The 15,576-nt window shown below is 57.8% G+C and overlaps 1 protein-coding gene across 2 annotated transcripts; it reads left to right on the forward strand.

Annotated features, from left to right (window-relative positions):
* Nucleotides 1–6,534: 6,534 nt before the first annotated feature.
* Nucleotides 6,535–15,519, forward strand: RMDN3 (regulator of microtubule dynamics 3). 2 transcript variants are annotated; one of them, XM_029078246.2, is made up of 13 exons: nt 6,535–6,621; nt 9,232–9,427; nt 9,948–10,152; nt 10,280–10,420; nt 11,172–11,427; nt 11,735–11,837; nt 12,280–12,340; nt 13,017–13,092; nt 13,402–13,479; nt 13,966–14,064; nt 14,584–14,637; nt 14,760–14,840; nt 15,055–15,519. In XM_029078246.2, exons 1-13 carry the CDS (start codon nt 6,550–6,552, stop codon nt 15,106–15,108), a joined length of 1,476 nt encoding a protein of 491 aa, XP_028934079.1. In that variant the 5' UTR covers nt 6,535–6,549; the 3' UTR covers nt 15,109–15,519. The 2 variants fall into 2 exon arrangements, with proteins under 2 accessions (XP_028934079.1, XP_028934080.1); XM_029078247.2 differs by having other exon boundaries at nt 9,951–10,152.
* The last annotated feature ends 57 nt before the right edge of the window (nt 15,520–15,576 follow it).

The raw sequence follows: 15,576 nt of genomic DNA on the forward strand, positions 1-15,576 counted from the left end.
CACAGTTAATCCCCATTTTACAGATAGGGTCACTGAGGCACAGAGACGTTAATAATAGTAACAATAATAATAATAATGTTGCTATTTGTGAAGCGCTTACTGTGTGCCGAGCACCGTTCTAAGCACTGGGGAGGATACAAGGTGATCAGGTTGTCCCACGTAGAGATCACAGTCTTCATCCCCGTTTTACAGATGAGGGAACTGAGGCACAGAGAAGTTAAGTGACTTGCCCAAAGTCACACAGCTGACAAGTGGCTGGAGTCAGGATTTGAACCCATGACCTCTGACTCCCAATCCCGCGTTCCACTGAGCCACGAAGCTTCTCTTAAGCAGCGGCGTGGCCGGCGCTGTGGGGGTCCGTGGCCGCCGCTGGACACTCGGCCTCAACGCCCGGTCGAGGAGAAAGAGCAGGAGCCCGAGGGTCGGAGGACCTGGGGTCTGAGCCCGGCTCTGCCCACGTGTCGGGTAAGTCGCTTCGCTTCTCTGGGCCTCAGTTACCTCATCTGTAAATTGGGGGTTGTGAGCCCCATGTGGGACAGGGACTGAGTCCAACTTGATTATCTTGTATCTAACCCAGTGGTTATCACAGGGCCTGGTGCATAGTAAGTGCTTCATAATTACTCTAAAACAACCCCCCAAAAAAGAGAAAATCCATCCTCCCGGCAGAGGAAGGGAGGCCAGTCTGGTCTCACTCATTCTGACCCACTCAGCCTCTGGCAAGACCCTTCCCCCCGCCCCGAAAGATCCCCTGTGCCCAGGTGACCGACCCGTCCCCTCAGCACTATACTCGTCCGCGCAACTGTTTATATCTTTATTCCCCTATTTATTTTGTTAATGAGATACCCACCACCCTGATTCTATTTATTTGCTATTGTTTTACCTTGATTGCCATTGTTCTTGTCTGTCCGTCTCCCCCGATGATTGCCATTGTTCTTGTCTGTCCGTCTCCCCCGATTAGACCGTAAACCCGTCAAAGAGCAGGGACTGTCTCTATCTGTTACTGATTTGTCCATTCTAAGCGTTTAGTACAGTGCTCTGCACCTAGTAAGCGCTCAATAAATACTATTGAATGAATGAATGACCCCCAGGACCTCCACCCCCTAGATCGCCGCCTATTGATCCAAGCCAGCTCATCGAGGGCAGATGGGGTAACTGATGCCCAGAGAATAATAATAATAACGTTGGTATTTGTGAAGCGCTTACTATGTGCAGAGCACCGTTCTAAGCGCTGGGGGAGATACAGGCTCATGAGGTTGTCCCCCGTGAGGCTCACAGTCTTAATCCCCTTTTACAGATGAAGTCGCTGAGGCCCAGAGAAGTGAAGAGACTTGCCCACAGTCACACAGCTGACAAGTGGCAGAGCCGGGATTCGAACCCATGACCCCTGACGCCCAAGCCTGGGCTCTTTCCACTGAGCCATGCTACTTCTCATGGTAATTAATTCATTAATTAATTCTTTCAGGCTTCTCCCTCTTCCCTTCCCACCCCCCGACCCCACTACGCCAGGAGTGTATCTCCCACGAGACTGTAAATTCTTTGAGGGCAGCTCACAGATAATAATAATAACAATAATAATGATGATATTTGTTAAGCGCTTACTATGTGCCAAGCATTCATTCATTTATATTTATTGAGCACTTACAGTGTGCAGAGCACTGTACTAAGCGCTTGAAGAATAACTCAGGTCCCATCGAGATGTGAACGCGGCTCGCTGGATTCAGGGTGCTAACCATTACCATAAGCACTGTTCTAAGCGCTGGGGTAGATATAAGGTCATCAGGTTGTCCCACGTGGGACTCGCAGTCTTAATCCCCATTTTCCAGATGAGGTGATTGAGGCACAGAGAAGTGAAGTGAATTGCCCTGGTCCCACAGCTGACAAGTAGCGGAGCCAGGATTAATAATAATACTAGTAATAATGTTGGTATTTGTTAAGTGCTTACTATGTGCAGAGCACTGTTCTAAGCGTTGGGGGAGATAGAGGGTCATCGGGTTGTCCCACGTGAGGCTCACAGTCTTCATCCCCATTTTACAGATGAGGTCACTGAGGCCCAGAGAAGTGAGGTGACTTGCCCACAGTCACACAGCTGCCAAGTGGCAGAGTCCGGATTCGAATCCATGACCGCTGACTCCCGAGCCTGGGCTCTTTCCACCGAGCCACGCTGCTTCTAACAGATTACACATCTGTTGCACTCTCCGGAGAGATTAGTAAAGTGCACGTACACAGTGAGCACCCAATAAATACGATTGATTGATTGATTGATCGATTGATTGATCTTACTGAGGAGCCTCCCCCCCCGGATTCCCAGGCCTCGCTCTCCCTGAGCCAGCAGGAGGGAGCAGAGTGGGGAGAGAGCGTCTTTTTTATTCATTCATTCAACCTTATTTATTGAGCGCTTACTCTGTGCAGAGCACTGTGCTAAGCGCTTGGGATGTACAAATTGCCAACACATAGAGACCATCCCTGCCCAACGACGGGCTCACGGTCTAAACCGGACTCCGGTAGGGGTAGCGGGGCCTTCGTGCACTTAAGCAGCGTGGCTCAGTGGAAAGAGCCCGGGTTTGGGAGCCATAGGTCATGGGTTCTAATCCCGGTTCCGCCGCTTGTCAGCTCTGGGACTGTGGGCAAGTCACTTCACTTCTCTGTGCCTCAGTTCCCTCATCTGTAAAATGGGGGTTAAGATTGAGCCCCACATGGGACAACCTGATTACCGTGTGTATCTCCCTCAGTGCTTAGAACAGTGCTTGGCACATAGAGAGCGCTTCACAAATGCCGTCATTATTACTATTTATTCACACTGGGATTGGTGAGGGTAGCAAGACAAGAGCTGAGGTAGGATGGGGAGCAGGGGCAGAGAGGGCAGCGTGGCGCAGTGGATAGAGCACAGGCCTGGGAGGCAGAAAGACCTGGGTTCTAATCCCGGCTCGGCCATTTATCTGCTGTGGGATTTAGGGCCAGTCACTTCACTTCTCTGGGCCTCAGTTCCCTCACCTGCAGAAGGGGGATTAAGACTGTGAACGCTTCGAGGGGCAGGGACTGTGTCCGACCCAATTACCTTGTATCTACCCCAGCACTGAGTACGGTGCCTAGCCCCTAGTAAGCGCTTAACGAATACCACGGTTATTATTATTATTAATAGACCGAGCTGGAGAGAGGCAGAGCACGTCCCCAGATGCGTAATCTCCAGCCGAGGGGCCGTCTCTGGTGCTGTCGCCCGAGTTTTTCGCGGAGATGTAGGATGCGATAGACGGCTCAGCCGTCTCTGCGCAGCGAACCCCGTGCGCCCAGATACCATCTTTAATATCCGCTGGCAGATTGCACATTGTCGGGGAGAGGCGGGGGGCTTGGGGTGGCTGGGAGCGAGGTGTATCGGGTGGGCTGGGGGAGGGCGGGAGGGGAGGGGGACAGATGTTACATCACAGCCACCTGGAGCCCACACTCTGGGTCAGGGATCCGGCCCGGGCTTGGTGGGGAGGGGGCTCGAGAGCCATTACTATTCATTCCATTCATTCGACCATATTTATTGAGTGCAGAATACTGTACTGAGTGTTGGGAGAGTACAACAGTAAACTTTCAGTTCATTCAACCATATTTATTGAGTGCTTACTGTGTGCAGGGCACTGTACTGAGTGCTTGGGAGAGTTCAACAGTAAACTTTCAGTTAATTCAACCATATTTATTGAGTGCTTACTATGTGCAGAACACTGTACTGAGTGTTTGGGAGAGTATACAACAGTAAACTTTCAATTCATTCAACCATATTTATTGAGTGCTTACTGTGTGCAGAGTACTGTACTGAGTGCTTGGGAGAGTACCTTACAACAGTAAACTTTCAATGAATTCAACCATATTTATTGAGTGCTTACTGTGTGCAGAGCACCGTACTGAGTGCTTGGGAGAGTACAACAGTTAACCCTGGTTTCCTTTAATCAATCAATGGTATTTATTGAGCGCTTACTATGTGCAGGGCAATGTACTAAGCACTTGGGAGAGTCCAATGCAACAGAATGTAACATTGAGCTTATAGTCTAGACGGAGAGGAGAGGCCCTAACAGCCTAACAGGGTTGGGGGTGAGGAGGGGGGAGTCCCGGAATAGATCTGGCCGGTCTGGGGGTTGGGGCGGGGGGCTGCCTCGGCCCCTCAGGGAGGTGCTAGGTCTTTGGAAGCGACGGGGCCGGTGATGTCGGGGGTCCGGCTGTGTGAGGGAGCCACCGCCTCCCCGTCCGCTCCCCCCGAATCTCCTACAGCATCAAAGAACTGCTAGGCTGCAAACCCTCCAAACTCTGGCCTCTCTGCCTTGTCGGCTCTCTGAATCCCACCCTACCCTTCCACAGGCCCTGGGAGCCCCCAACTCACACCGCCGCACTGGGTCTGGGGGACCCCGAGGATTCAGACTGTCGCCCTGGCAGGGCCCGAGGAGACTCGAGCTGATTTGGAGACCGGTTCAGGGCTGTTGCTCAGTCAATCACCTTGTGTCAGTCAGTTCCCTCATCTGTAAAATGGGGGTGAAGACTGTGAGCCCCACGTGGGACAACCCGATTCCCCTGTGTCTACCCCAGCGCTTAGAACAGTGCTCTGCACATAGTAAGCGCTTAACAAATACCAACATTATTATTATTATGGCCTCTCCCTCCTACCTGGCCTCGCTGCTCTCTGACTGCGACCCAGCCCCCACACTTTGCCCTTCTAATGCCAATCTACTCCCTGTACCTTGATCTCATCTATCTCAGCGCCTGACCGCTCGCCCTGGCCCGGAACGCCCTCCCTCTTCAAATTCACTCTCCCCACCTTCAAAGCTTGATTTCAAAGCCTCCTCCCAGAGGCCTTCCCTGACTAAGCCCTCATTTCCTTTTCTCCCCCTCCCTTCTTTGTTGCCCTTGCATTGTAGACGTACTCCTTGAATTATCATTCATTCAATAGTATTTATTGAGCGCTTACTAGGTGCAGAGCACTGAACTAAGAGCTTGGAATGGACAGTTCGGCAACAGATAGAGACAGTCCCTGCCCACTGACGGGCTCACAGTCTAATCGGGGGAGACGGAGGGACAAAAACAATAGTAATAAATAGAATCAAGGGGATGTACACCTCATTAACAAAATAAATAGGGTAATAAAGATATATAAAAATGAGCACAGCGCTGAGGGGAGGGGAAGGAGCAGAGGGAAAAGGGGAAGCTCATGTGGGAAGGCCTCTTATCCTCTTCCTCAGCCCCACAGCACCCAAGTACATATTGGTCATTATTCTTTCTCTCACTGTTCATTCCTTCATTCGATCGTATTTACTGAGCGCTTACTATGCGCACGGCAACGTACTAAGCGCTCGGAAGGTACAATTCGGCAACAGTTAGAGACCATCCCTGCCCAACAACGGTATCACAGTCTAAGCTGCTCTGCCACTTGGCAGCTGGGTGACTGTGGGCAAGTCACTGGGCCTCAGTGACCTCATCTGTAAAATGGGGATGAAGACTGTGAGCCTCACGTGGGACAACCTCATTCCCCTGTATCTCCCCCGGCGCTTAGAACAGTGCTCTGCACATTGTAAGTGCTTAACAAATACCAACATTATTCCCTCTGCTCCCTTTACCCCCACCTTCACCTCTCCTCAGCTAAACCCTCTTTTCCCCCCTTTCCCTCTGCTCCTCCCCCTCTCCCTTCCCCTCCCCTCAGCACTGCAGTCATCCGCTCAAGTGTATATATTTTCATTACCCTATTTATTTTGTTAACGAGATGTACATCACCTTGATTCTATTTATTTGCTATTGTTTTAATGAGATGTCCATCCCCTTGCTCCTATTTATTGCCATTGTTCTTGTCGGTCCGTCTCCCCTGAATAGACTATAAGCCCATCAAAGGGCAGGGACTGTCTCTGTTACCGATTTGTCCATTCCGAGCGCTTAGTACAGTGCTCTGCACATAGTAAGCGCTCAATAAATACTATTGAATGAATGAGTTATCATTATTATTAAACGGGGGAGATAGACCACAAAACAGTGTCTGCCTCCCCCTGTAAACTGCGTTTGGGGGGCATGGCTGTACCCCATGGACGCAAGCGATTAGTACAGTGCTGTGCACACAGCCAGCAGTTAATAAATGTGATTGATTGATTGATTAATGCCCCTAGGACGAACCCCAGCCTGGCCCGGGAGTCGGATCCAATCCCGCTTCCGCCACGTGTCTGCTGTGCGACCTCGGGTCCAGTCGCTTCACTTCTCTGTGCCTCCGTGACCTCATCTGCAAAACGGGGATCACGACTGGGCGCCCCGCGGGGGTCGGGGGCCTTGTCGTCCACCCTGATGAGCTGGGCATTACCCCAGCGCTTAGTACAGTCCCCGGCGCCTACGGAGGGCGCTTCCTGGGGAAAAGGAAAACCGAAAGCAACAGCGGGGGAGCAGGCCTGCTCCGAGGCTCCTCCCTCCTCGCCCCCCTCCCCTGTCCCCTAAACCTGACCCTTGACCTTCTGACCTTTGGGGGGTGGGGGGCTCTGTGTGACGTCATCCCAAGGCCGGGCTCGGATTGGCTGGGGCGGTGGGGGGAGGGCGGGTCCCCCGATGACGTTGCCCTGCGTGCGCCCCAGCTCCAGCTCCAGCTCCTGCTCCAGCTTGCTGCGGGCCGCAAACGAGGTGCGGGGCGGTCCTGGGGGGAGGGTCACCGGTGTCCTGCCCCCCCCGGGGGCACGGGATGGGGGAAGACGGTGTCCCCGAGGGCTGCAGGGGGGAGGAAGGGAGACTGACCGGTGTCCGGCCCCCCCCGGGGGCACGTGGTGGGGATGGACCGGGTCCCCGCGGGCTGCAGGGGGGAAAAAATAATAATAACGTTGGTCTTCGTTAAGCCCTTACTACTAATAATAATGTTGGTATTTGTTAAGCGCTCACTAGGTGCAGAGCACTGTCCTAAGCGCCGGGGGAGATCCGGGGTCATCAGGTTGTCCCACGGGAGGCTCACAGTGAATCCCCATTTTATAGATGAGGTCACTGAGGGACGGAGAAGTTAAGTGGCCTGCCTACAGTCACACAGCTGACAAGTGGCAGAGCAGGGATGTAATGATAATAATGTTGGTATTTGGGAAGCGCTTACTATGTGCAGAGCACTGTTCTAAGCGCCGGGGTAGAGACAGGGTCATTAGGTTGCCCCACGTGAGAAGCAGCGTGGCTCAGTGGAAAGAGCATGGGCTTTGGAGTCAGGGCTCATGAGTTCGAATCCCAGCTCTGCCACCTGTCGGCTGTGTGACTGTGGGCAAGTCACTTCACTTCTCTGGGCCTCAGTTCCCTCATCTGTAAAATGGGGATGAAGACTGTGAGCCCCACGTGGGACAACCTGATTCCCCTGTCTACCCCAGCGCTTAGAACAGTGCTCGGCACATAGTAAGCGCTTAACAAATACCAACGTGAGGCTCACAGTTAATCCCCATTTTCCAGATGAGGTCGCTGAGGCACGGAGAAGTGAAAACTCACCTCCTCCAAGAGACCTTCCCAGACTGAGCTCCTCTTCTCCCTCTACTCCTTCTACCACCCCCCTTCACCTCTCCGCAGCTTAACCCTCTTTTCCCCCCCATTTCCCTCTGCTCCTCCCCCTCTCCCTTCCCATCCCCTCAGCACTGTACTCGTCCGCTCATCTGTATATATTTTCATTACCCTATTTATTTTGTTAATGAAATGTACATCGCCTCGATTCTATTTAGTCGCCATTGTTTTTACGAGATGTTCTTCCCCTCGACTCTATTTATCGCCATCGTTCTCGTCTGTCCGTCTCCCCCGATCAGACCGTGAGCCCGTCGAAGGGCAGGGACCGTCTCTATCTGTTGCCGACTTGTTCATTCCAAGCGCTTAGTACAGTGCTCTGCACATAGTAAGCGCTCAATAAATACTGTTGAATGAATGAAAAGTGACTTGCCCACAGTCACACAGCTGACAGGTGGCAGAGCCGGGAGTCGAACCCATGACCCCTGACTCCGAAGCCCAGGCTCTTTTCCCCAAGCCACGCTGCTTCCCCTATGTACTAATAATAATGTTGGAATTTGTTAAGCACTTACTATGTGCAGAGCACTGTTCTAAGCGCTGGGGTAGACACAGGGGAATCAGGTTGTCCCACGTGGGGCTCACAGTCTTCATCCCCATTTTACAGATGAGGTAACTGAGGCACAGGGAAGTGAAGTGACATGCCCACAGTCACCCAGCTGACAGGTGGCAGAGCTGGAATTCGAACCCATGACCTCTGACTCCCAAGCCCGGGCTCTTTCCACTGAGCCACGCTGAGGAAGGGAGAGTGACCAGTGTCTGGCCCCCCCGGGGGGCACGTGGTGGGCGGTGTCTCCGAGGGCTGAGGAGGGGAGAGTGACCGGTGTCCAGCTCCCCCCGGGGCAGGTGGTGGCGATGGATGGTGTCCCCGAAAGCTGAAGGGGGTGACACATTGAGTGACCGGTGTCCAGCCCCCCCGAGGGCCGGGAGCAGGAGGGTGGTGGTGGACGGTGCCCCCCACCCCGAGGCGGGGCAGGTCCAGCCCTTGACCTGCTTGGTGGGGACTTTGGCCAGGAAACCTCCGTCTACCTGGACGGGGCGAGCAAAGAAAGAGCTTGGCGGTTATGCTTGGAGCCCCGGGGCCTGGGCAGAGGATGGGGGAGTGGGCGGTGGCACAGAGGGCAGGGCAGAGCCACGGTACACTGGGCTCCTGGGTGTTGGCGAGGGTGACGTTCTCCCTGGGGAGCCGGGACAGGGTGCGGGGTCGGGGTGGGGTGCTGTGGCCTTAGGGAAGGGAAGTGCCCCCGGGGGGGCAACGACAACTGGAATCAGTGTGGTCTACTACATAGAGCATGGACTTGGGACTCAGAAGGACCTGGGTTCTAATTTTGTCTCCGCCACGCGTGTGCTGTGTGACCTTGAGCAAGTCACTTCGCCTCTCTGGGCCTCAGTTGCTTCATCTGTACGATGGGGATTAAGACAGCCCCACGTGGGACTCTCCGATCACCTTGTATCTACTCCAGTGCTTAAAACAGTGCTCGGCACATAGTAAGCGCTTAACAAATACCATCATTATTGTTACTCCTCTACGTGCCTCAGTTCTCTCAGCTGTAAAATGGGGTCTTGTGTGGGACAGGGACCGTGTCCACCTTGGCTAACTTGTATGTGCTCCAGCGCTCAGTACGGTGGCTGGCGCATAGTCGGTGCTTAAAGGATGCCATAAAAAAAAATGGAGGCAGAGCCCTCGCTCACCCACCCGCCCTCCTGTCTCCCCAGCACGTCCACACGTCCAGGATGGGGGTCCTGGCCGGTGCCCGCGGAGTGCTCGGGCTACTGCTTGGCACCGCCACGGGCCTGGGACTCCTCTGCGCCATCTACATCCACCGGAGGCGACGGCCCCGGGCCCTCGTCGGGAGCCAGGGCCTGCCCAACTCCCTGGGCTACACCCGGACCTCAGAATCCCACCTCCAGGGTATTGACCGCCGGGGGGGCGGACGCGCACCGGGGAGGGGCGTTCTCGGCTGAGCGGGGAGGGGGAGGGCGGTGCAGAGGGCCCGCTTGGCCCGCTCAGGTGGAGAGAGATCTCCCACTGAGAGGTTATAGTGGGGAAGAAAACAGTGCCCGGTTCCAGCGCTCTTCCTGCCCTGAGCCGGGCAGGGCGAGGTATGGGGGAAGGGGCGGGCGCCCTGCGGGCCGGACGTGAGGGCCCTGAGCCCCATCTCCTCATGGGGTGCCTAGCTGGGGGCCCACAGAAGCCTTAAACTTCCCCTTCCTCCGAAGGGGCCCACTGGTCCGGCCCCAGTGCCCTCGTCACTGAGTTTCAGAGCCCGGATGGGGGCTGGGCGGGCGTGGGTAGGGTGGCATCATCTCCGCAAGAGAGGTAGGCCTTTTGGCCCACGGCCGGGAGTCCCGGGGATCGGCCCCGGGCGCGGGAGGTGGCCCGGGGGAGAGGCGGAACCGGACCCGAGCGGAGGCTCCCGATGCCCACGCAGCAGCTGCGGCAGCGCGGCCACGACGCGCGGTCCCGGGGGAGGCGGGCGACGCGGAGTCGCTGCCCTGGCCCCCGGGGGTGAGGCCGGAGCTGGTGCTGGACCACCTGGACCTGGTGGTGAGCGGCCTGAGCGAGCTGCGGCGGGAGGTGGAGGAGTTGCGCGGCAGCCTGCCGAGCCTGGCCCGGGAGATCGTGGGCGAAGTCAGGTGGGTCTGCCCCGCTGCCCGAGGAGGGACCTTCGGGTGGCGTGACAGGAGGGCCCGGGCCGAGGTGGGATGGGGAGGGGCCCACGCTCCCTCTGATCACCCAGTGGTCTCCTCCTCCTCCTCCCAGGTCCCACCTGGAGGCCCAGAGAGGACCTCGACGTCGGCGCTTCCTCTTCCACCGCGAGAGGAGCGACTCTACCGGCTCCAGCTCCATCTACTTCACCGCCAGCTCCGGCGGGGCCCTGACCGACGGGGAGAGCGAGGGCGGGTGAGCGCTTCCCCTCTCATCCTCAGTTCCGGCAAGGGAGCCGGGGGCGAGCCTGCTCCGGAAAGGGCAGGGAGCTGGGGCGGTGCCGGTTGGGGTGCCGTCCGGTGCCATCCGAGATGAGGGTGGCATCGTCTAGGGGCCACGGTACCCGCCCGGGCTACTGTCCGTCCGCCCTGCCCATTTTTTAATAGTATTTATTAAGCGCTTGCTGGGAGAGGATGCACAGTTGAGAATTAGATCGAGTTCCTCGCGGGTCTGTCGATAGTATTTCATAGTATTTGTTCAGCACTTACCGTGTGTTAAACACCGTTCTAGGTGTTGGGATAGGTACAAGTCAGTTACATTGGGTACATCCCTGTCCCGCCTGGGGTTCCCAATCTAAGTTGGAGAGAGCGCAGGAGACCTGAGGCATAGAGCAGTTAAGTGACTTGCTTAGGGTCACACGGCAAGCAGTTGGCAGAGCCAGGATTAGAACCCAGGCCCGGGCTCTATCCACCAAGCCTGCTGCCTGTGGGGAGTCGGGGGCATATCTGCCCAGGGATACTGGCCTGGACAGGAAAGGAGGGCATTTCTGTCCCTGGTTATTGCCCTAGTTAGGCCCCGGGGGGGAATTCTGTCCGGGGCTACTCCCCGGAGGGGCGGCCCCTCATCGAGATCCCCGGGGGGCAAGGACCCGGGCTTGGGGGGGTGAATCCGGACCCGGCCCCCACCCCGACCCTCTCCCCCGGACATCCCGGCCCCTCCCTTGCAGCTACACCACGGCCAACGCGGAGTCCGATTATGAGGGCGGCCAGACGGAGGGAGAGAGCGAGGACGGCGGCGAGGCGGGCGAGGCCGCGGGCGAGGCCAGCGACGAGGAGACGAGGGACCAGCTGGGGCCGGCGGCAGGGCCGTCCGCGGGGGACGAGGAGCTGGGCCAGCTCCTGCAGCAGGCGGATGAGCTGCACCAGGGCAGCGAGCAGGACAGGAGGGACGCCTTCCAGCTGCTGCTCGACAACAAGCTGGCGGTAACTAATTCCATCCTACTTATCGGGTGCGGAGCACTGTACTAAGCGCTTGGGAGAGGACGACACAACAATAAACAGGCACAGTCCCTGCCCACCACGAGGTAACGGCCCCACTCGGGCCCCCTCCTCCCCCTCCCTGGATCTTCTCCTTGCCCGGGTGCCAACCTCGCTCGAGAGGCTCCCACAGGGCAGGGGGAGTGAGGGAGGGCTGGGGCAGGGCCAGGAGCGGGGACCGTGGAAAGGCTAAGGGTGGTCCCCGGGGAGAACTGGCCCCGGCAGCCCAGCCCCGTGTCCGTCCCATCCACAGTATGGTGACCGGCAGGACTTCCTGTGGCGGCTTGCCCGGGCCTACAGCGACATGTGTGAGCTGACGGAGGAGGCAGACGAGAAGAAGTCATACGCGGTGGGCGGTGAGTCGTGCCGGGCAGTGGCCTGGTGAGGGTCAGGTGAGGAGTGGGTGGGTGAGTGTGAGGAGTGGTCCCTGTCTTGGGCTTTCAGGTGCCCGGACATCGGGCATGGGCAGCCTGGGTAGACAGTGGGAGGGTAGGTGGGTACTGGGGGAAAAGGGGTGGGGTGGAAGGCCGGACTTAGCAGAAATAAAGATTCAGGAGCCTTTGGGCTTCTGACCATCTCAAGGACCGTTCTTGGCCTGGACCCGCCTGCCTGGCAGAGAGACTCATGGCTGGGGGGGCGGTTTGGCCAGCTGCTTGGCTCTCTAACGTAGTTGCCCGGCTTCTGGGGATTGGTGGGGAAGGGGTGGCCAGGACGGTAGGCCCCATTACTGGTATTTCTGGGGTGGCAGGCTGGGGCCTTCTCCCTGGCATGGGCCAACTCCCTACTTTCACCTCGCAGGGAAGGAAGAGGCCGAGGCCGCCCTGCAGCTGGGGGAGGAGAACCCCGAGTGTCACCAGTGGTATGTGGTGGCCGCCCGCACACCCCCAACAGGGCCGGGGTTGGACTGAGGGTCCGCGGGGAGGAGAGGAGAATGCCCGCCCCCGTGCTATGGCAGCAGCATCCAGGCCTCTGGGGCTGGCGCGGGTTTTGGGGCCGGTGGACTGAGACCTTCACATTCACCCCAGTGCCCTGAGGGTCTTCGGGTCGGGCCGTGGGTAGCTGCTGTGAGGCCTCTTATTTTTCCAGCGTGCTCCTCTCCGCTCTGAAGGGGATCTACCCAACTCTGTCCCGTGAGCCGGGGAAGGCAGAGATGGGGTTCCAGCCCGCAGGGAGCTCTGAGGTGTTCAGGGGGGTGCTGAGGAGTGAAACCTGAGAGTTGGGGTGCTGATGCGTCTCCTCCCACACCCCCTTTTATTCTTTGTCTCGTTTGTTAGGTGCTTACTGTGTGCCAGGCACAGTACTAAGCGTTGAGATAGGTACAAGCTAATTAGGTTGGACACAATCCCTACCCCACCCGGGGCACACTGTCTTAATCCCCATCGTACACATCGGGTCACTGAGGCAGAGAAGTCAAGTGATTTGCCCAAAGTCACCCAGCAGACAGGTGGTGGAGCGAAGATTAGAAACCAAGTTCCTCTGGCCTCCCAGGCCCGGTCTTTGTCCATTAGACCACGCTGCTTCTCTACCCCTTGCAGGTATGCAGTGCTGGGCAGCCAGGTGGGTGAGCACGAGGGCATCCAGAAGCGCATCCAGAGCGGCTTTGTGTTCAAGGTGAGCTCGGCCGCCGTCCCCTTCGCCCCTGCGGGTTTGCTACAGCTCAGCTGGGGGTGGGACTCGACACGTATCCCCTCTGCAAGAGGCCTTCCCTGATTAACGCCTCCTTTTCTTCCACTCCCCTCTGCGTCCCCCTGATGGCTCTCTTTATTCAGCCCCCCTCCCAGCCCCACAGCACTTCGCTCCATATCCCTCATTTATTGATTTCGCTAAGGTCATTGGGGGCAGGGGATAGGTCTACCCAAGTACTTAGTCCAGTACCCTGCACACAGTAAGCACTCGATAAATAGGATTGACTAACTGCAGGAACACGTGGACCGAGCCATCTCCCTACAGCCGGACAACCCCAGGTCGCACTTCCTCCTGGGCCGATGGTGCTACCAGGTGAGTCGTCCGCCTGGCGTGGTGGGGGCCGGGCGGGGTACCGTGGGGTGTCTTCCCCCCGGATCCCCATCACGCTCACGGCACCTTGATTGCCTCTTATCTCGCCGCCGACCCCTCACTCACATCCCACCTTTAGCCTGCAACTTCTTCCCCCTTCTATTTCCAACAGACGTTCACTCTCCCCAACTTCGAAGCTTCACTTAAAGCAGGCCTTCCCCGCTCGAGCCCTTATTTCTCCTGTTCCCTCTCCCTTCTGCAGTCATCTTGGCACTTGGATTTGCCCTGTTTTCACCCCACCCTCAGCCCCACAACACTTAACCTATCCACCTGTGATTTCTTTGTATTAGTTTCGCCCCTGTAGATGGTCAGCTCCTTAGGTACGTTCCCCGCTGCCACCAACTCTGTTGTATTGCAGTCCGACCGCTTGGAGCGGTGCTCTGTACACCGTAAGCGCTCAAAAAATACCACTGATTGATTGTGCGGCAGGTGGCCCATCTGAGCTGGCTGGAAAGGAAGACGGTATCAGCCCTGTACGAGAGTCCCCCCACTGCCTCTGTCCACGATGCCCTGCAGAGCTTCCTGAAGGTGCTGGATGACGGGGAACAACTGGTGGGGAGGGGGTGGGTGCTGACGTCCTCGCTCTTCCCCAAGCGAGGCGCGGCGTGGAAGGTTCCCTGGGCCCCCTGGCACCGACCAGCTGCGGTGGTGAGGGTAGAGACCCCAGCCCCCTTCCCCAGTGGCTCCTGCGACAATTTCCACAAGTCTCCACTTACCAGGTAGCCCAGGGTGGCAGCGTTAACGCAACGCGCCCACCCCCGGCTAGGCAGCAGGTATTTGTGTCCCTCAGCCCCACGGCACTTGCGTACAAATCCATAATTTATACTGACTGCTGTCCCTCTAGATTGCAATCTCTCGATGGGTGGAGAACCCGTCTGTTATAGCGCTTGGTATGGTACTGGGGTACACAGTAAGCGCACAGTAAATGATCGACTGACGGCTTCTTCTCCAAGCCTGCTTTGCCCTGTGGCCCCTTCGCCCCCAGGAGGTGGAGGCGGCCTGTCCCAAACCCGGCTAGGCCTCACCCAGTTGCCTCTCCCTGTGCAGGTGGAAGAGTTGAAGCCGGGCTTCTCCAAAGCGGGACGGGTGTACATCTCCAAGGTAAAACAGCGCTGCGGGTCACCCGTGGTCCTTCCCCCGCAGGGTTCTGGCTTGGAGGGATTGTGACCACATCCTTGCTGGACCCCAGCTGCCCCTCTCACTGCCACCTGCCTCCTCCCCAGTGCTACAAGGAGCTGGGGAATAACACAATGGCCACTCAGTGGCTGAAACAGGCGCTGGAGCTGCCGGACATCACCAAAGAGGTAGCCTGCCTTGCCCCGCCTTACCCGCTTCCGCGACGCGAGACCCCGTGCGGGGTCCGAATCCTCAGAGGGCACGCTCCTGCTGGGCCTCTCCCCTTGGGGCCTGGGGCCGTCGCTCTGCCCCCCGCCCCGATGGAGTGCGGCCCGCAGAGGAAGGGAGGGACGGGGGTGCGGGGAGGGGGCCCCTGCCCATTCGGTCCCTCTCCCTCGGCAGGACTGGGCCTGCCACGAGGACCTGGAGGACCTGCAGGCCACGCTCACCTATTAAGCACATTCCCGACATCCCAGCGGCGGAACGGGGCTTCACCCGCGGCTCCTTCTCCCGGCCGGAACGAGGCAGGGGTCGGGAGCCCTGGAACGACCTGCTGCCTCACTCCCCTTCCAGGCCCTGGCCCGGCAAAGCCAGCTGGTCCTCCGCATCCCGGGGGGGGGTGAAGGGGGAGAGCGGCGGCAGCTCTGCAGGGGAGGAGGAGGAGGGACTTTCCCCATCTTGGAGTCCGAGCCAACAGCTGGCTTTTGCTCCTTTACCCCTTTCACTGATGTGTCCCAGACAATGTGAAGGCCCCTCTGGCTCGCCGGGGAAGGGGGTGGCCGGCGTGGAGGAGGTCGCCGTCCTCGGCGCTGGCCAGCCGAGCCCCGGGGCGGAAACCTGGAATAAAGTAAGGTGAAGGACCAGGCAGCAGCGTGGCGTTGTGTGTGTGGAAGGCCCTCCGTGTAGGGCCAGGGCACCAGCTTC

This window comes from Ornithorhynchus anatinus, chromosome 13, assembly GCF_004115215.2.
Source record: "Ornithorhynchus anatinus isolate Pmale09 chromosome 13, mOrnAna1.pri.v4, whole genome shotgun sequence".
Classification (NCBI taxonomy): Eukaryota; Metazoa; Chordata; class Mammalia; order Monotremata; family Ornithorhynchidae; genus Ornithorhynchus; species Ornithorhynchus anatinus.